Source organism: Eulemur rufifrons, chromosome 2 (assembly GCF_041146395.1).
Source record: "Eulemur rufifrons isolate Redbay chromosome 2, OSU_ERuf_1, whole genome shotgun sequence".
NCBI classification, from domain to species: domain Eukaryota; kingdom Metazoa; phylum Chordata; class Mammalia; order Primates; family Lemuridae; genus Eulemur; species Eulemur rufifrons.
Window position 1 is genome coordinate 32,978,999 of NC_090984.1, and position 17,458 is coordinate 32,996,456.

The 17,458-nt window shown below is 40.8% G+C and overlaps 1 protein-coding gene across 1 annotated transcript; it reads right to left on the minus strand.

Annotated features, from left to right (window-relative positions):
- Positions 1-11,700: 11,700 nt before the first annotated feature.
- On the minus strand, positions 11,701-12,933 carry LOC138375560 (C2 calcium-dependent domain-containing protein 4A-like). Its single transcript, XM_069459254.1, has one exon. The coding sequence runs from the start codon at positions 12,885-12,887 to the stop codon at positions 11,751-11,753; it is 1,137 nt and encodes a 378-aa protein (XP_069315355.1). The 5' UTR covers positions 12,888-12,933; the 3' UTR covers positions 11,701-11,750.
- Positions 12,934-17,458: the final 4,525 nt, after the last annotated feature.

The following is a 17,458-nucleotide window of genomic DNA, read 5'->3' on the forward strand; positions in this document are numbered from 1 at the left end:
AAGTTCAAATATAGGAAAATAATTATGATATATTTGCTTCAAGAGCTATGATACCAAAGACTAACAGCAACATAAGCACTTAAACTATAATCATAAATAAAAAATAGAAACCAAAATGCTATGTAGATATGTATTACTATTGGGACCATATAAATATAAATATACTTTGAGCAAAGAGTGGAAGGTACTGAAAAAAGGCAAAAATAATTTAGATCAGAGTGACAGGAGAACGGTTGTGTTTTGATGGTGATCATTTTTAAAACATTCTTTAGGAACAGAAAAAATTAATGGTACACAAGTGTAGTTAGTAATATGGCATATGATAGCAGAAAGAGCACTAGTTGGGGAGTCAGAAATTGCCACTAACAAGCAAGATAAACTTGGAAAATCCTTTCATTTTCTGATCTCACTTTTTTCATCTATAATATGAGGACACTGAGCAAGTTATTTCTAAATTGACATGTAGTTTTAAATTCTATCATTTTTCACGAACTTTCTTCTTTTTTATTTAAGTTGATGTTTGAAAGTTTTAATGTTTAAGGATGGTAAATATTTGTCAAATTTCAGGGTCTTGGTCCAGTAAAGCAATTCTCAGGCCTCAGTTTTAAGCTTAGAGAAATGGGTTACATAAAATAAAAAGTAATTTATCTGTCTTGTCTCAAAACCAGCTATTTTTTAGCATAAAAATTCAATTTGCCCACTTTTCAGAAAAGCTCATATGTTTAAAGTGCTGCTAACTGCATAATTAATTATGCAGAAAAATGCCTTTGAAAGATAGAGCAATGGTGTTATTCAAGGGCAACCCGGTATACTGTGAGTGAATAAATGGAAGTTTGACTGCCCTCTTCTAGCTGTTAACAAGACACAGTGATGTCTATAATTTAGTTTTATGTGCTAAAAAGTCAATAAGCAAAGTTCCCAGTAGGTGGCAATATGATCACCAATAGAACCTTCCCTAAACGTGCCCCCAGGAAGATGTTGGGGACCTAAGAAACAGTGTTTCTGGAACACATTTTACTTACGTTGGCTCCAAAACCTATTTCCTTTTCTAAAGCTGTCCTTCTCCCTTTCTTCTCGGATCCAAGTCCAGCCCACCTTTTGGGTACCCAAAGCCTACCAGAGGCCTTGTGGTCACGTACACATGGGTCTAAATCATTGCTTTCCCCCTTATCGGCTGTGTGACCATGCTCTTCTCTGAGCATCAGGATTGACTTATAAAGTTCTTCCCCACATGGCTGTGGCAGAGATCCAATAATGTGTCTAGTGCAGGGCCTGGAACATGGTGAGTATTAAATAAATGTTGGATCACACACAGTCTCTACTTGCCCTGTGTGGTTTTAGTAGAAGAAGAATTTTTTTTTTCTGCCTAATATTCTCCACCAGATTAATGAAATCCAATTCCCAAGAATAGGAGACTGGCTTAATGGGATGTGGGGAAATGTTCTTTGCTGCTTATTCATTCTCATTCTCATCTATCTTCTTGTCTCACTTTTCAGATCTCTTGTTACTTGACTACTAATGCAACTGCTCTCTCCACAGTTACCAACTCAGCTTTTAATGTGTGTAATTTCTAGGGAAGTTCCAGACAGAGAGAATGAAGGAGCTCTAGAAATTTCACCCCAAAATATGACTCCTTGGTATAAAGAATTTTTTTTTTTTTTTTTTTTTTTTTTGAGACAGAGTCTCACTCTGTCTGTCACCCCTGTTAGAATGCAGTGGTGTCATCATAGCTCACAGCAACCTCAAACTGCTGGGCTCAAGTGATCCTCCTGCCTCAGCCTCCCAAGTAGCTGGGACTATAGGCACACATCACTATGCCTGGCTTATTTTTCTATTTTTAGTAGAGGCAGGATCTCGCTCTTGCTCAGGCTGGTCTTGAACTCCTGAGCTCAAGTGATCTTCTCACCTTGGCTTCCCAGAGTGCTAGGATTACAGACATGAATTAAAGGGTCTCAGAGATTAACAGACCCTTGGTAGAGGCTTGCCCTCTATCTGCATAAACCAAAAAACCTCTCCCTGTTATCTCAATATATTGCAGGAAGGAAGATCAAGAATGCAACCAGACTGGGCCCAAATAATTTGAAATATACTACCTGTCTCTGAGGTTAATTTGTAAGTCAATCTGTTTCTCCCCCAATCCCCCCTCTATTCCTCCTCCATAGCAATTGTTTATTGCCCCTAAATAGAATTTCCTATACTCCTCATTTCCCTCTCCTCCAAAAAGGCAGGTATAAAAATATCTGAACTTCATTGGGATATTGGGTAGTCAGTCTGTGATTCTCCCCATGTGCCTGGTAAATAAGCCTTTCTCTTATTAAAAATAAAACAAAAATAAATAAATAAGTAAATAATAAATGAATGTTGGGACCTTCTTCACTTCCTGACTCTCTTTTTTAAGAATCCTTGTCTATGGTACTATTGTTTGCAACACTTACTTTGGCACCTTGTATTGTTCCTCAAATTACTCACATGAGCATAACTTGGTTACTAGCTCTCTTAGATATAGAGTCCAAGCTCTAAGATAAGCATCTATCGAACATGCTAGAAACTTGAAAGTCCAGTAACATCAACCATTCAGAAGAAGCAAAAACAGAACTAATATTTATTGAGTGATTCTACATACCAGTCACTGCACTGAGGATTTATGAATGTATTTTCTCCTTTAATCCTTACAGAAATCCCATGTGGTAGGTAATATTACCCCTCTCTACTAATGAAGAAATGGCATTTAGAAAGGCTAATTGATATGACCAAGAGACACAGATACTAAATGACAGCTGAGATCTGTAACCAACATCCCTCTGATTTCTAATTTAAATTCTTCTTAATGAATTTATTTTCAACAACAGTTGCAGAGTTGCTACAGAGTACCCAGGGCCCAGCACCCAACCCCGGATTTGTAGATGGAATGGTGCTTTTGACTGATGACTGTTAGAAACTGGTTCTGCAGCAGTGCTCTAGTGCTGATGTCACTAGACAGCTCATATTTCTGCTCCACCAGCTGCAGGGTAATACAGAGAGGAAAGGAGAGATTGTCGGCTCCTTGACAAAACTGAACTCTAATAACTTACCTAGAAGACAAGCAAGAGAGTCCCTAATCCCTATCTGTATTCAGACTTTTCTTTAATGATATAATTGTTATCTCCTTTAATTGACTCTTAAAAAATTTGATTCTGCTCTATGATAGATCTCTTTTATCTGTATTGCTTTTAAGTGGCTAAATTAATGGCTTTTGAAAAGAAACCCAATAGCTTTTATGGAATTCTAAAGCTGTTGAATCAGCACTGAATATTTAAAAATCCTGATGTTCCGGGATTCTTTAATGGAACTAGATAGTTTATGAATATCTCATACCAAGATAATGATTATATTACTTTGAAATTCTTTGCCTAATCGTTATTGCTACTTTTTAATTATTAAAGTAAAACTATGGTCAAAATTATTGAAGGTACATGGTTGTAAAAATACATAGGTAACAAAAAATGGAAACTTTAAATACAGGTGATCCTTGACTTATGATGGTGCTATATTCTGACATGTCCATTTTTTAAGTAAAAAATGCATTTAATATACTTAATCTACTGAACATCATAGCTTAGCCTAGCCCACCTTAAATGTGCTTAGAACACATACATTAGCCTACAGTTGGGTAGAATCACCTAACACAAAGCATATTTCATAATAAATTATTGAATATCTCATTAATTCATTGAACACTATATTAAATGTGAAAAACAGAATGGTTGTATGAGTATTCAAAGTATGGTTTCTACTGAATGTGTATCAGTTTTTAACCACCATAAAATTAAAAAATCATAAGTTGAACTATTGTAAGTTGGGGACCATCTGTATAAATCTCCTTCAAAATGTCCTTATATGTGCAAGTGTTGCTGAGGATGTAGAGCAACCAGAACTCTCATATCTTGTCAGTGGGAAAGTAAAATGATACAACCACTTTGGAAAAGGGTTTATCAGTTTCTTAAAAAGTTAAATGTACGCATACCATATGATGATCCAGCTATTCCACTCTAGGTATTTACCCAAGAAAAATGAAATCATATGTCCATGCAAAGTTTTATACATGAATATTCATAGCAGCTTTGGTCACAATAGCCCCAATAATCTAAATGGTTATCAACAGATGAATGGATACTGATTCTGGAAGTCTAGCTTCCTGAATGGGGTCAGCTTTCCTTCTTTAAGCTTGGAATGAGCTCCAACACATAAAAAGCTTAGGCATTGTCACTCCCATTCTTACAGTAAGAAAAAAGATAAACAAACTAAAAATTAATGACTTTTGTAGGACCTATCAGAGATTTGAGGTAGCAAGACAAACCACCACACTGAAATCTGGAGAGGCAGGCTGATATGGAGAATCTAGCCAAGATCAGCTTACCTGAAGCAGAGGCTACCAGAGCCGTAAACTGATAGGAATACTTAAATGGTAATTTTGACAAATTGCTGGAGGTCAAGTAAGAATTAATGCACAGTTTTGGCGTGGGAGTGAGGATATTGTAGGTGGCACACTTTCATTGGTTATTCTCCAGAAGTCCCACCAGGTTTTCATGGTGAAGAGCTAAGAGAAATCTAAATAGTAAGAGCTAAAATTTTGAAATATTCTCAAAGAAATTTCCATAACAAAAAACCTTTCTTTCTTTCTTTCTTACTTTCTTTCCTTCTTTTTTTTTTTTTTTTTTTTTTTTGAGACAGAGTCTCTCTCTATTGCCTGGGCTAGAGTGCCTTGGCATCAGCCTAGCTCACAGCAACCTCAAACACCTGGGCTTAAGCAATCCTACTGCCTCAGCCTCCTGAGTAGCTGGGACTACAGGCATGTGCCACCATGCCTGGCTAATTTTTTTCTATATATTTTTAGCTGTCCAGATCATTTCTTTCTATTTTTAGTAGAGACGGGATTTCACTCTTGCTCAGGCTGGTCTTGAACTCCTGACCTTGAGTGATCCTCCCACCTTGGCCTCCCAGAGTGCTAGGATTACAGGCGTGAGCCATCGTGGTGCCCGGACCCAAAAAACTACTCTTTAAGAGAAAAAGACTAAGGGGAAGGGCAACTACCCAACTCTAGCCCTGCTAGGCTTCCTGTCTCACCTAGGGGGGAAAAAGATAAGGAACCTTTGTGAAGGCCACAGCCTAGGGACACAGACCCACTAAAAAACTGAAATTTAATCATAGGATTATAGATTGCTTCCCCTCTGCAGCATTTACCACCATATCAACAGGGGTCCAGGCCACCCATGGATAATAGCTAAAAGAGCTGCAAGGCAGATACTCTATTTAAGAAGGTTTTCTTAGGGAAACTCAGCTACAACAGAAGATATTGAAACAAGGACACTGAAAGAAACTGAAGCCTCAGATACCAATGGCTGTAACAAACAGTAACCACAGCATAACTCCTACAGATATACATAAACTCTCTTACTAAAGGCCTGTTCACCTCAGTTCCCATTATCTAATGCATTATGTTCAGCTTTCAATAAAAAATTACAAGGCACACTAAAAGCCAAGAAAAAAACACTCTAAAGAGACAAAGCAAGAATCAGAACTAGACTCAGATATGATACAGATTTTGGATTGATCAGATGGAATTTAAAATAATTATGATTAGTATGTTAAGGGTTATAATGGGGAATGTAGACAACATGCAAGAACAGATGGGTAATGTAAACAGAGAGACGGAAATTTTAAAAATGAATCAAAAGGAAATGTTAGAAATGAAAAACACTGTAACAGCAATGAAGAAAGCCTTTGATGGCTTCATTAATAATAATAGATTGGGCATGGACAAGGAAAGAATCAGTGAGTATGAAGATATGTCCATAGAAACTCGCCAAACTGAAATGCAAAGAGAAGAAAATGAAACAAAGAACAAAAACCAAAAAAAAAAAAAAAAAAAAAACCCCAAAAAAGCAGGGCAGAATATCTAAGAACTATGTGATATTTTCAAAAGGTGTAACATATGAGTAACAGGGAGGAGAAAAAAAGAATAAAACAAATAAAATATCTGAAGTAAAAATGGATGACAGTTTTCCAAAATAAATGACAGACACCAAAGAACAGATGAGTGAAATAAATGACAACAGTGTTTTAAGGGATGGAAGGGAGGAATGGAAAATTCACTTTTATAACATACCTGACTAACTACCCATGAAATGGTATAGTGTTATTTGAAAGTGGATTTAGATTAGTCATAAATGCATGCTGCAAGCACTAGGATAACCACTAAAGAAATTTTAAAAAGGAGTATAATTAAATGCTGAGAGAGAAGAGAAAATGGAATCATATAATTCCATATATAACTTCTAATATAAAACACAAATTTTGGGCATAGGTTGTCCAGAGCTGGTGGGTAGGATCAGCCGTGTCATTGAGGAACAAAGATCATATAAAATTCTCAATTAAAACCAGAGAAAGCAGAAAAAGAGGAGAAAGTGAAAAAAACATTAACAAGCATAAGGAATAGGAATCCATTATGAATGGATAAAATATTTATGATTGTGATTTATTCATTACATAGTCCTATATTCAGCAATATAAAGGAACAAACTATCGATATAGGCAACAACAGATATATCTCAGAATAATAAAGCTGAGTGAAAAAGCCATTCCCTCAAAGCCAGCCTTTCCCTGGGAACCAGAGAGAGGAGGTGAGGAGGGGTAGGGGATGGGGATCACAAAGGAGTGTGAAGAAACTAGCAGGATTATCTTGATCGAGGTGATGGTTTCATGAGAGCCTGTGTATGTCAACACTCATCACATCATATGCCTTAAATAAGTGAAATTTATAATATGTCAGTTATACCTCAAATAAACAGTTTTTTTAAAAAATGGGCTTACATAAGGAGATGTCTCTCACTGTTGTGAGATGTCATGAAAAAAGCAGTGAGCACGGAGGTCTGAGAGGTCTGCAATTAAATTCATGGTTTACTTGCTGCATGATCTTGGGCAACTTATTCAAGTCTTCTGGATCTGAGTGTTTTTCTCTGTATAATAGGTATTGTACCCATTAGGATTTTGTGTTCATACATATCTAAACACTTGAGAAAGGTTGAAATAAGTAAGGGATGGATTTGTCTCAGGGACACCAATTTTGGGTGTAGGTTGTCCAGAGCTGGTGGGTAGGAGCAGCCATGTCACTGAGGAACCAAAATCTCTCTGCCTTCCTTAGTGCTGGCCGCCTTTCGTTGTGCATTCCAGCAGGAACGAGGAGGAAGGGGAGGAGGCATCATCAACTGACTTCTTGTGTCTCATTAGCCATAGCTGAGTTGCGTAGCTATCTGAAGCTGCAAAATGGTTTGGAAAGATAAATTTTTGTTTTCTAGCTTCTATAGCACAGAACAGAAAGTAGTAAGGGGTTGGATTGGGTGTTGAAGGAGCCAACCTACAGCATCTACCACAGGTACTATGAGAGTAACTAACCTAAACAGTGGTAGAAAAACTTTAAGGGCGTCAAGGTTAAATGTTTGCTGTGAAAACCATAAAATGAAAAGAATCACGTCATTATTTGCTCCTTGTCCTAGTCCATTTGGGCAGCTATAACAAAATACCATAGACTGGGTGGCTCATAAACAGCAAAAATTTATTTTTCACAATTCTGGAGGCTGGGAAGTCCAAGATGAAGGTGCTGGCAGATTCAGTGTCTAGTGAGGGCCCATTTCCTCATAGATGGTGGTCTTTTCAGTGTAATCGCACATGTGAGAAGGGGTGAGGGATCCCTCTGGGATATTTTTTATAAGGGCATTCATCCCATTCATGAGAGCTCTGCCTAATTACCTCCCAGTGGTACCACCTCCTAATACTATCACTTTGGGGGTAGGATTCCAACATGAATTGTAGGGGGACATATACATTCAGTCCATTTTATTCCACCCCTGGTCTCTGAAAATTCAAATCCTTCTCACATACAAAATATATTCATTCATCCCAATAGCCCCCCAACTCTCAACTTGTTCCAGCATCAACTCAAAAATCTAAAGTCCAAAGTCAAGGCCACTTGTATATTCCAGCAGAAAGAAGGAGGATGGTGAAGACGCACCATCAGCTGACTTCTTGGGTGTTGACTGCTTGGATTGGGTATTGAAGGAGCCAACCTACAGCAGCAATACCAGGTACAATGACAGTAACCAGCCCAAACAGTGGTTGAGAAGTTTTAAGGGAATGAAGGATAAAAGTTTGTTGTAAAAACCATAAAATGTTAAAAAAAAGAAAAAAATATATTGCTATATTTGTCCCCTCATCCTAATGCCCCAGGAGGCCTAATCTGAGCAGAGTTTGGCATCCTCTCAAATTAATGCAATAGCCATTATAAGCCCATAATAAACTTCTTAGCTAATGAGATTTTGCCATACACATGTACAGAGTAGTAAACATAGAGTTTGTAAACACAATGGGCTGTGTTTACAGGTCTATTCCATTTGTTGAACTAACAAGTCTGGAGTCAGAATAGCTTCTTATATACCAGGGCTGAACCCCACACTAGGGGGTATTTCCCCATACCAGTAAGCTACTAGCAGACATTCCAAGGAATGCACTTATCAGGTGACCCTGGGAGGCTGCGAGTACCCAGACCAGCACATGGGATTGAAATACAATAGCAAATTTAAGTGACACATAGAGAAGAGACTCATGTCAGGTCTTCATAGAGGCCTTTCTTAACTTCCCAACCTAAGGTGTCCCCTCAAATCATTTATTGTATCTATCTTCCTCTGACTTCACAAATTTAATTCCAGAGAGCAGGGATTTTTTTGTGCCTCATATACAGCTATAAATCTAGAATCCTGAACAGAATTAGTCCCATAATAGATGTTCTAAACCAACCTGTTGAATGTCTTCTTATCCACTTATATGTTTTTCTTGCTTTAATATTATACAGATCACATAGTCCCTACTTTTTGCCTTGTCTTTCAAATGTCTTTAGCCAAAAATAGTATTTTGACCTAAGTCCTGGGAATGGATATAGGGAGAACGTTTGTGAATCATTGAAGTGTGTATTAAAAAATTAAATTCAAAGATATAATCTTCTAGGCATGTTTGGGCCATATGAAAACTAGTGTTTTAGGTGTAGAATGCCTTATCTTTGTAAACCAAGTGACAATGCAGTTATTTCTAAATTTTTACTCACCTAATGCCATTTATACTGGCATATTCTCTGTTGTGTAGGGTTTTTCTTTGAGTATGTTCAGATGTTTAAACCACAAAGAGGAAAGATCAGGCCATATAGTTTGTGGAGAAGATGGGGTACCTAAAGCCTGATGAGAAACATGAGTACTCAAAGCAATTTTCTGCAAACAACATGCCATTGCCACATATTCCCAACTTTGTTATTACTGGGAAAAGTTTTTCTCCTCTTTTTTTTTTTTTTTAATCTAAAAGATTTTTGGCACCTTCTGCTATTGGATAGCTGTATTTAGTTTTTTTGAGATTTGACTCTTCACCACAATGTAATATTAGCAAATATCTCCAAGAACATAAGGTTTGGGCATTAGATTGGTCTTTATTTAGTTGAGATGGTCCAATACTAAGGAGTTAGAGCCACAGAGAAGACTCTTGAGAGATCCACTAGAGGGCAGCAAAGTGTAAACCAAATTTAAATTTGTCCCAGAAAAGCTGATATCGAAAAAATTTGTATTGCAAATAAGATTTCTTAAATGTAAAAAATTCAAATTAGGTCAGTGATGTAAAAATAATTTATGTACAAATGTTTCTACTTTCCTGGAAATAGTGGTGAAAAGACTCACTAGACTGAAGGGCAAAATGAGAATAGAATTCGTTCTAGTTCCAGCTCTTTTACTAACAGTGTGATTTGGGGCAATCTAAAATTTGCTTCTCTGGTCCACATCTGTGATATATAGATTTGCACAAAATGATTCTTAAAGTTCTTTTCAATTCTGAAATTCCATGATTTGTGATTCTATTTCACTCCTTTTAAAATCTTTTTGATTAGGCTCTTAGATTATTTGATCAACCATAACTTGGCATTAATGGAGATTCTGTTTGGAAATAATCACCATTATTTCATGGAAAATTTAGGTCCCTGAAATGTGTTGATTTACTTTCTTGGAAAAATCTACTTAATAAAACTACATGTATATAATCTAGTGACAGTAGTGATTGCAATGTTTTCTGGAATAAAGCCTTGCTGTCAAAATTACAAGCACAATCTGTTTTTATTTTTTAAAAAACAGAAAAATAAAAACCCACAATGATGTTATACATAGCCAAGTTATTGTCTCTCTCCATTTATTGTCCTTTTAAAGTATTTACATTTGTGAAGTCAGTAGTAGTTACCCTACCAAAATTCTAAAATCACGAAGTGGGTTATGCGTTTAAAAAAAAAATGTTGGCTTGAGGGCCAAGGAACTAGTGACTGAATACATAGAAAAGTACATGTTAGATCTGAACTACTGCACGTCATCATTCATTTGGTCAACCGCTGCAAGCTTCGGGATGTCCTTCACTTTGATAGAGTCAAAGAATTCATAGTATTCTTCACAATTGTTCAATGGTCATCTTTGTAAATACCCATCACAATAATCCATATTCAGTTTATGCCTGATTTGTGACTGAAACTGGAACTCTTTTGTAAATAGCATTTTTCAAGAGCACCAATGGATAAAACTGTTAACAAGTGTAGCGGAAACAGAAACCATTTCTGAATCCAGACTGATAATGTGCCACATAAATATTTTCAACTTTTCCAGCCCTCACGTAGGACACATTTTCCTCCTATGTGTATAATAAAGGAAGAAATATGCCTGGCTGGCATTGAATGTGAGGAATGAAGTCAAGTCATTTGTTAAATCATAGGATTATTAGATCTATTATTATCAGAAGCCAGGGGTAGAACAAAGTTCTATGTATGTGCACCCTAGACGGCCTGTTCTAGCAGATTAACTCACCTGGTGAGTCAACAATTTCAGAGGGAAGTTGCACAATCTTACAACTTTAATAAGATAAGCCCTTTAGACCTTGTAGTGTTACTTATATGAGTAACAAGTGATATACTGCTTGCCTGGGTTCAAATCCCAACTCGGCTATTTATTCTGTGCCTCAATATTCTCATCTATAAAATGGGGATAGCAGTGCCTACTTTTTAGGGTTGTCTTAAGAAGTAAACAAGTTAAAATTTGTAAAACTATTATGATTATTATTTAAACTTAGAACATTAAAATGGTTTCATTTTCTCCAGTGCTTTTCCAGCAAGATGTAGCTAAGAGAACCAGGTTGGAGTCCTACTACCTACTAATAATTCGCTGTTGACCTTGGACAAGTCATGTCACCTCTCTTGGCCTCAGTTTTTTAATCCAGGGTCTTAATGTTTTAAAAGTAATACATGCTCCAAGATGGTCTCAAACGATGCTGTGGAATGAACAAACTTTAAAAGGAGGCTATCGGAGCAAATAGATGGCCAAGACACCTTCTAGTTCTAACACTTCATGTAATTCATTCTTTTCCAACGGAAGTGTGTGTGCTACGTATATGCAATTGACTATCTGCATTGGGAAACACTGCAGAACACAGTTCCATTTGCTGAAATAATTTTGAAGGTATCTACGCAAAATATCACATCTTTTACTGTGATAGTTAATCCAGTATCATCTCTCCCAGCAAAGGCCATCTCTGAAACAAAGGCCTGATTAGAAAAAAAAAAAAAAATACACGTTTATTTTGTACAAAGCAGCTGTCAGAGTCCAGTGTCCCCCAGCCGGCAGAAAGCGCCCCGAGGGAGGCCCGCGCCCTCAGAGGAGCAGGAGGGCGCCCAGCAGCAGCTCGCCCTGGCCCAGCAGGCGGCCCCGCTCCAGGCCCCGGCCCTTGTTCTCGGCCTTGACGCGCACGGCCAGGCGGCGCACTTGGTCCTCCGTGAGCCCGTCGAAGCAGAAGTCCTGGTCCAGGGCGGCCTTGCGGCTCCGCCGGAGCACGGAGCTGCGCTGCTTGCGCGTCGTGCGGGGCGGCTGCAGGACCAGGCTGATGCGGCAGCCCACGGCGCGGGGCTCGGAGGCGCCTCCGGCCAGGCCCTCGGCGCGGAGCAGCCGGATGCGGAGGCGCCCGCTGCCCGGACAGTACTCGGCGGCCAGGCGCAGGACGCCGCCGGCGCGGCCCAGAGCCACGGTGCCCTCGGCCTCCAGGCGCTCGGGCCGTGGGCCGGGGAGCGACGGCGGGCGCTCGGAGGACGCTCGGGTCGGGGACTCCGGGTCGGCGCCGCGCTCCTCGTCCTCGTCCCCGCTGGAGACTGAGCGGGCGCGGGCCAGACTGTGACTCCTCCGGGCCCGCAGCGCGCGGCTCAGCAGCCCGTCGGGGGCGCGCAGGAGGCGGCGGCCGCAGGCCCGTAGGGCAAGTGCGTCCCGGGGCGGACGAGGGCCACTGGGGCCCGTGGGGGCGACAGCAGAATCTAGGCACAGGGACCTGAGTGGGGCGACTCGACCGCCACCGCCGCCGTAGGTGTGGGCCCGGGGGCGGGGCGCGGGCCGGGCGGCTGGGGGCCGGAGGAGCGCGGTGGCTCCCGGGTCCCCGAGGAAGAGCGACTCCTTGCGGCGGGTGTGCGGGCTCTCGAGCAGCGCGCAGAAGCCGTAGGCGGTGCGCGCGCGGGGCAGGTGCAGCAGCGAGAGCGCCGCCTGCGAGCGCGGGTCCCAGTCGGTGGGGCCAGCGCCTTCGTCCGTCTCTGCCTTTTCTCCCCAAGAATTCCGGAGCGCAGCCAAGGCCAGGCTGGGCACGAGTCGCGGTGGGATACAGAACTCGGGTATGCGGTCCGGTGTGAGCACGTTTGCGCACGCGGCGGTGGTGCGGACCCTGGCTCCCCGGGCCCGACCCAGGAGAAGCCAGTCCCCGCCCCGGCGGAGGCGTTCAGGACCCAAGCAGAGCTTCTCCAGGCACCACATCTGGCGACAGCTGCCGGATCGGGGCGACCCTCTGTTGGATCCTGCCTGCCTGCAAGGCACAAACAGAGGCCGATCGTCAGAGCGAGCCCCGCAGGGTGCAATAACTCCTATCCCTTTTCTTCTACTTTGAGTGTGTTTCCTCCTGCTTCTCTCGGGAGAAGGCAAAAGACACTTCACGCCCGTATTGCAAACTATTTTTCAGTGATTTAAAAATAATTGTTTTTCTCCTGTCCCGTCTCAATCCCGTTGTCATGTACACTTCGGAATTTGTTGCTTTAGTTTCCATCCACCCTCGCCGGCCTACGGCAGAGATCCTCAAAATGTTGGTTTCTAATTTTGGTCGCACTATCCTCGATGCTAATAAGCAGCTCTTAGGGCAATCATTTCCTGAATCCTAGGACTATTACGTTCTAGTTTTCAGCGAGAATTAAAACAATAATGAATATCCCCTCCAGGAAACTGTGGCTTGTTTTCCCCTTTCAGAGGCAAAGTACCTGAGACGAACCCCCCAGGGAATTAAGCAAGCCGGTGGGTCCCTCCTAGTGTACCTGAAGTCTGCCGTCAGAAGGGTCTCCGCACTGGTCTGCCTGGAGCGCTGACGGGGAGAGGCGCGTAGCCTCGGGGAAATTCAAAGCGCGCGCCGCGGGGTTCAGCACCGGTGCTCAAGGACAGCTGGCGTGAGCCTTTATACCCACTGCCGGGAGCGGCGCTGCCCAGTAACCTGATGCCAGGCCCTCCCTTTCCCTTTGCTACGTGGCTGGATCTGCGGAGCAAATTTGGAAGACCCAGTTTTTTTTCCTCTTTCCTGCTTCAGGTGGAGATATTCTCCTTGGAAACTCTGACAAGTTTGTTTCCTCTCGTGCAAAAGACGGTTAAGCTTTGACTCTATCGCAGTCATTGTGAGGATCGACGGACACAATCAATGTGAATGCATAGAAGCATGCTACATCACAATTAAAATGAAGACACAAGTCGGGTTTGTCTTATTCTTACCTGATACCCTTCCCCCAAATCCGGCCTCCCGTTGCACACCTTTCGAAGTGCTTTACTTGCTTTCTGATTTTCAGTTCTGATTTGAGATGTTCCTTATTGATTATAAACACTCTGGGTTAGGGGAAAGAAACCTTATGAGGTGCTGCAAACGTTCCGTACCTTGATTTGGGTGGCATTACAGGGGTGGATCCATTTATTAAAAAAAAAAAATCACCTAGTTCACTACACTTAAGATTAGGGCACTTTATTGTATGTTATATCTCAATTTTAAAATCACAACCCACTTCTTAAGCCATGTGTGCTGACTTTTTGACTGTGAACAAATGTTTTGGTTGTTGGAATCATCCTTTGGAGGCACCCTGACTACATCTGGCCTTTCTAGGATGTGCCAACCTGAGAGACCCTTTTCCTTCCTTTTGCAAACTAACCTGTGTTCATTCTGTAAGAGAGTTGCTTCCAGCTAGCTCAGGCTGAAAGAGATCTGAGGCATTTTGCTCATGGTTTGGTGTATGATTTCTGCTTAGGATACTGCCTTGCAAACTAATCTATTCACTAAATAATGTTTAATGAATTAAATTGGATTCATGAAAAGGTGATTTCAGAATAGAGCATGTGCATTTTGTTTTCAGGACACACAGACACTGTGCTGGATGATTTACATATAGTTTCCAGACTTGTTATAGAAACCCTGCAAATTCTGATCATTCCTATCTTACAGATGAAAAACTGAGTTTCAGAGGTCAAGTATCTTATCATGGGAGATGGAAGAAATAATACCTATTAATGGGTATAAAATGAGTTGTTTGGGGAATTGAATTAATAGTTTAAAATATTTTGCACAATGCCTGGAACATGGTGAGTGCTGAATACATAGAGGTGGTTAATAATAATTATTATTAATATACACAGAAGGGAGATTGTTAAGAAAATTGGGTCTGATCTATTTTTGATTCCAGAATGGTAGCTCACTATATGACCTTGAGCAAATTACTTAACCTTTCTAAGCTTAAGTATCACATGTAAAATTGGTAATAGTATCTACCTTTAGGGTTGTTGTGAGTATAAAACAGGATAATGCATATGAAGAGTTTAGCATAGAGCCTGACATGCACAATGTTAGATATTATATTTATTATCATTAGAGAAGAGAACAAATGCTCATTAATTAATTAATTCAAAACAATATTTACTGAATGTTTCCTAGGTTCCAGCCACCATGATAGGCAGGTGTGTCCAGGCTGTACAAGATCATATTGGCTGTGTAAATTCATCAGAAGAGGAATGAAATGATGAGGATGAAATATTTGAATTCAATCTGGGTGAAGCAGGAGCAAGAAGAGACTACTGAACATTATTTACATATTTAGGAGGCAGGATTGGTGGATTTCTGGCTTTACTAGCTACTCCTTTGTCTTGGTATCACCTCCACTCCTGGCCAAAATTCTTGGGCCAGGCCTAAATCTATGTGAGAATGATTACCAAATTGTATGCTTGAGGGCCATGTGCATGTGTTCTGACTAAACATTTTAAAGAGATGAGATGCTATTAGTTCTGTGACAGCCCAGGTTGCCCTTGGTTAAAATAATGAGGAGCACAGACCAAAACTCATAGTCTAAGTTGGCTAAGAAGTTGTTAAGCAAGTTAATTAACCTGTTTGAGCCCAAGTTATAAAATGGAGATAATAATATCTACCACATGATTGTTGTGAGGGTTGAAAAGATATGCCTGAAAAATGCTTGGCAGGCAGTTAAGTGCTGGCCAACAGCTGTTATTATTGTATTACCATTATTATTATTATTGTGAATGTTTGGCCAAGGATTAGCTGATTCACACATGGCTTCCTTTAAAAACATTCCTCTACTCATCCAAGTGAAGCAGATTTGCTTTGTTTCTATTAACAATTCACCTGTTCAGTAACATCTTAATAGCATTTCCTGTATATGATTTCTTGAAAACAGCAGAGACATGCCCTTGTGTGGTTGGTCCACTGTAACCACATTAAGCCTTATGTTTTACTTAACTTGGAAGCATAAACAACCCAGTACTCGGGAGGATGGTGTACAAGGGTCAGGAACACACAAATCTGCTCCGAGGAAGACTGCTCATTCCCAGCTCACAGATGTAGCCATGGGAACATCCTGTAATGGACCTGGAAAACAATTCTGTGAAGTGAGTATGAGTAGATCACACACCATCAAGGCCAGAGGTGCTCTCAGAGTAAAAGGAAATTGAGTACTTTGAAGCTGAATACAAAAGTATTATACAGGAGGCTGGATGTCAAGGAAAGCTAGCGTTTAAGACCAGTAAAATACTGGTGTTCTGACATCCATGACATTCAACACAACTAGAGTAGGGAGTGCTCAGGGAAGCAAGGAAATTAATACCGGCTGTGTGATTTTGGGTAAGTCACTGAATATTCTTGAGTTTAATTTGTCTATAAAATGGGGACAATACTACTACCAGCATTACTTACCTCCCAGATCTTTTGTGAGGATTACATGAAAATACCCTACCTTGGTGTAATAATGATATGAGAATAATGACATGATAGCTCATGATAACTGAAACATAATATTAATAAAATGGAATGATGCATACAAAAGCACATGTATACATTCTTTCAAAATTGTAAAGTACTATAGAACTGTAAGGAATTACTGTATTATGCAAGGCATTAATATTGCTCACTTCTCCCAAAAGATTGTACCTTCAGTTCCACTGGCTTGATGGTGCCAGACTGCCTCTGCTGTCTTTCAAATTGTCTGGCACTGTTAGTCATACATCCTTGCAGCAGTTTGTTTCTTAACGTTTTATGGTGCGTGCCTTATCTCTTTTTTTTTTTTTTTTTTTGAGACAGAGTCTCACTCTGTTGCCCAGGCTAGAGTGAGTGCCGTGGCGTCAGCCTAGCTCACAGCAACCTCAAACTCCTGAGCTCAAGCGATCCTCCTGTCTCAGCCTCCCGAGTAGCTGGGACTACAGGCATGCACCACCATGCCCGGCTAATTTTTCCTATATATATTTTTAGCTGTCCATATAATTTCTTTCTATTTTTAGTAGAGATGGGGTCTCGCTCTTGCTCAGGCTGGTCTCGAACTCCTGAGCTCAAACGATCCGCCCACCTCGGCCTCCCAGAGTGCTAGGATTACAGGCGTGAGCCACCACGCCCGGCCTGCGTGCCTTATCTCAACCAGAACATATTTCTTTACATTCGCCTCAGTGTGAGCATACCAGGGGAAAGGGATTGTTAGGGGGAATGAGTAGAAAGAACTTGGGGACAGATTGAAGAGGGTGTTTAAACACTGGGAAGTTACTGGATGTTTTTGAGCAGATTATCAACCTAAGCTCATCTGTGCTTAGGAAACTAACTCTGGTGACAGTGTGGAGAATAGATTGGAGGCAGAAAAACTGGGGGCTGGGAGGCCAGTTGCAAGGTGATTGCATGGTCCAGGGAAGAAGATACGAGGAGAATTTAGCAAATGGCAAAAGCAGAATAGATAGGTTTGGCTGTGGATAGTGAAGAAGTCTAAAGTTCCTGGTAGGTATTTTGACTGTGACCAGCTAGGAAAAACAAATGGTAA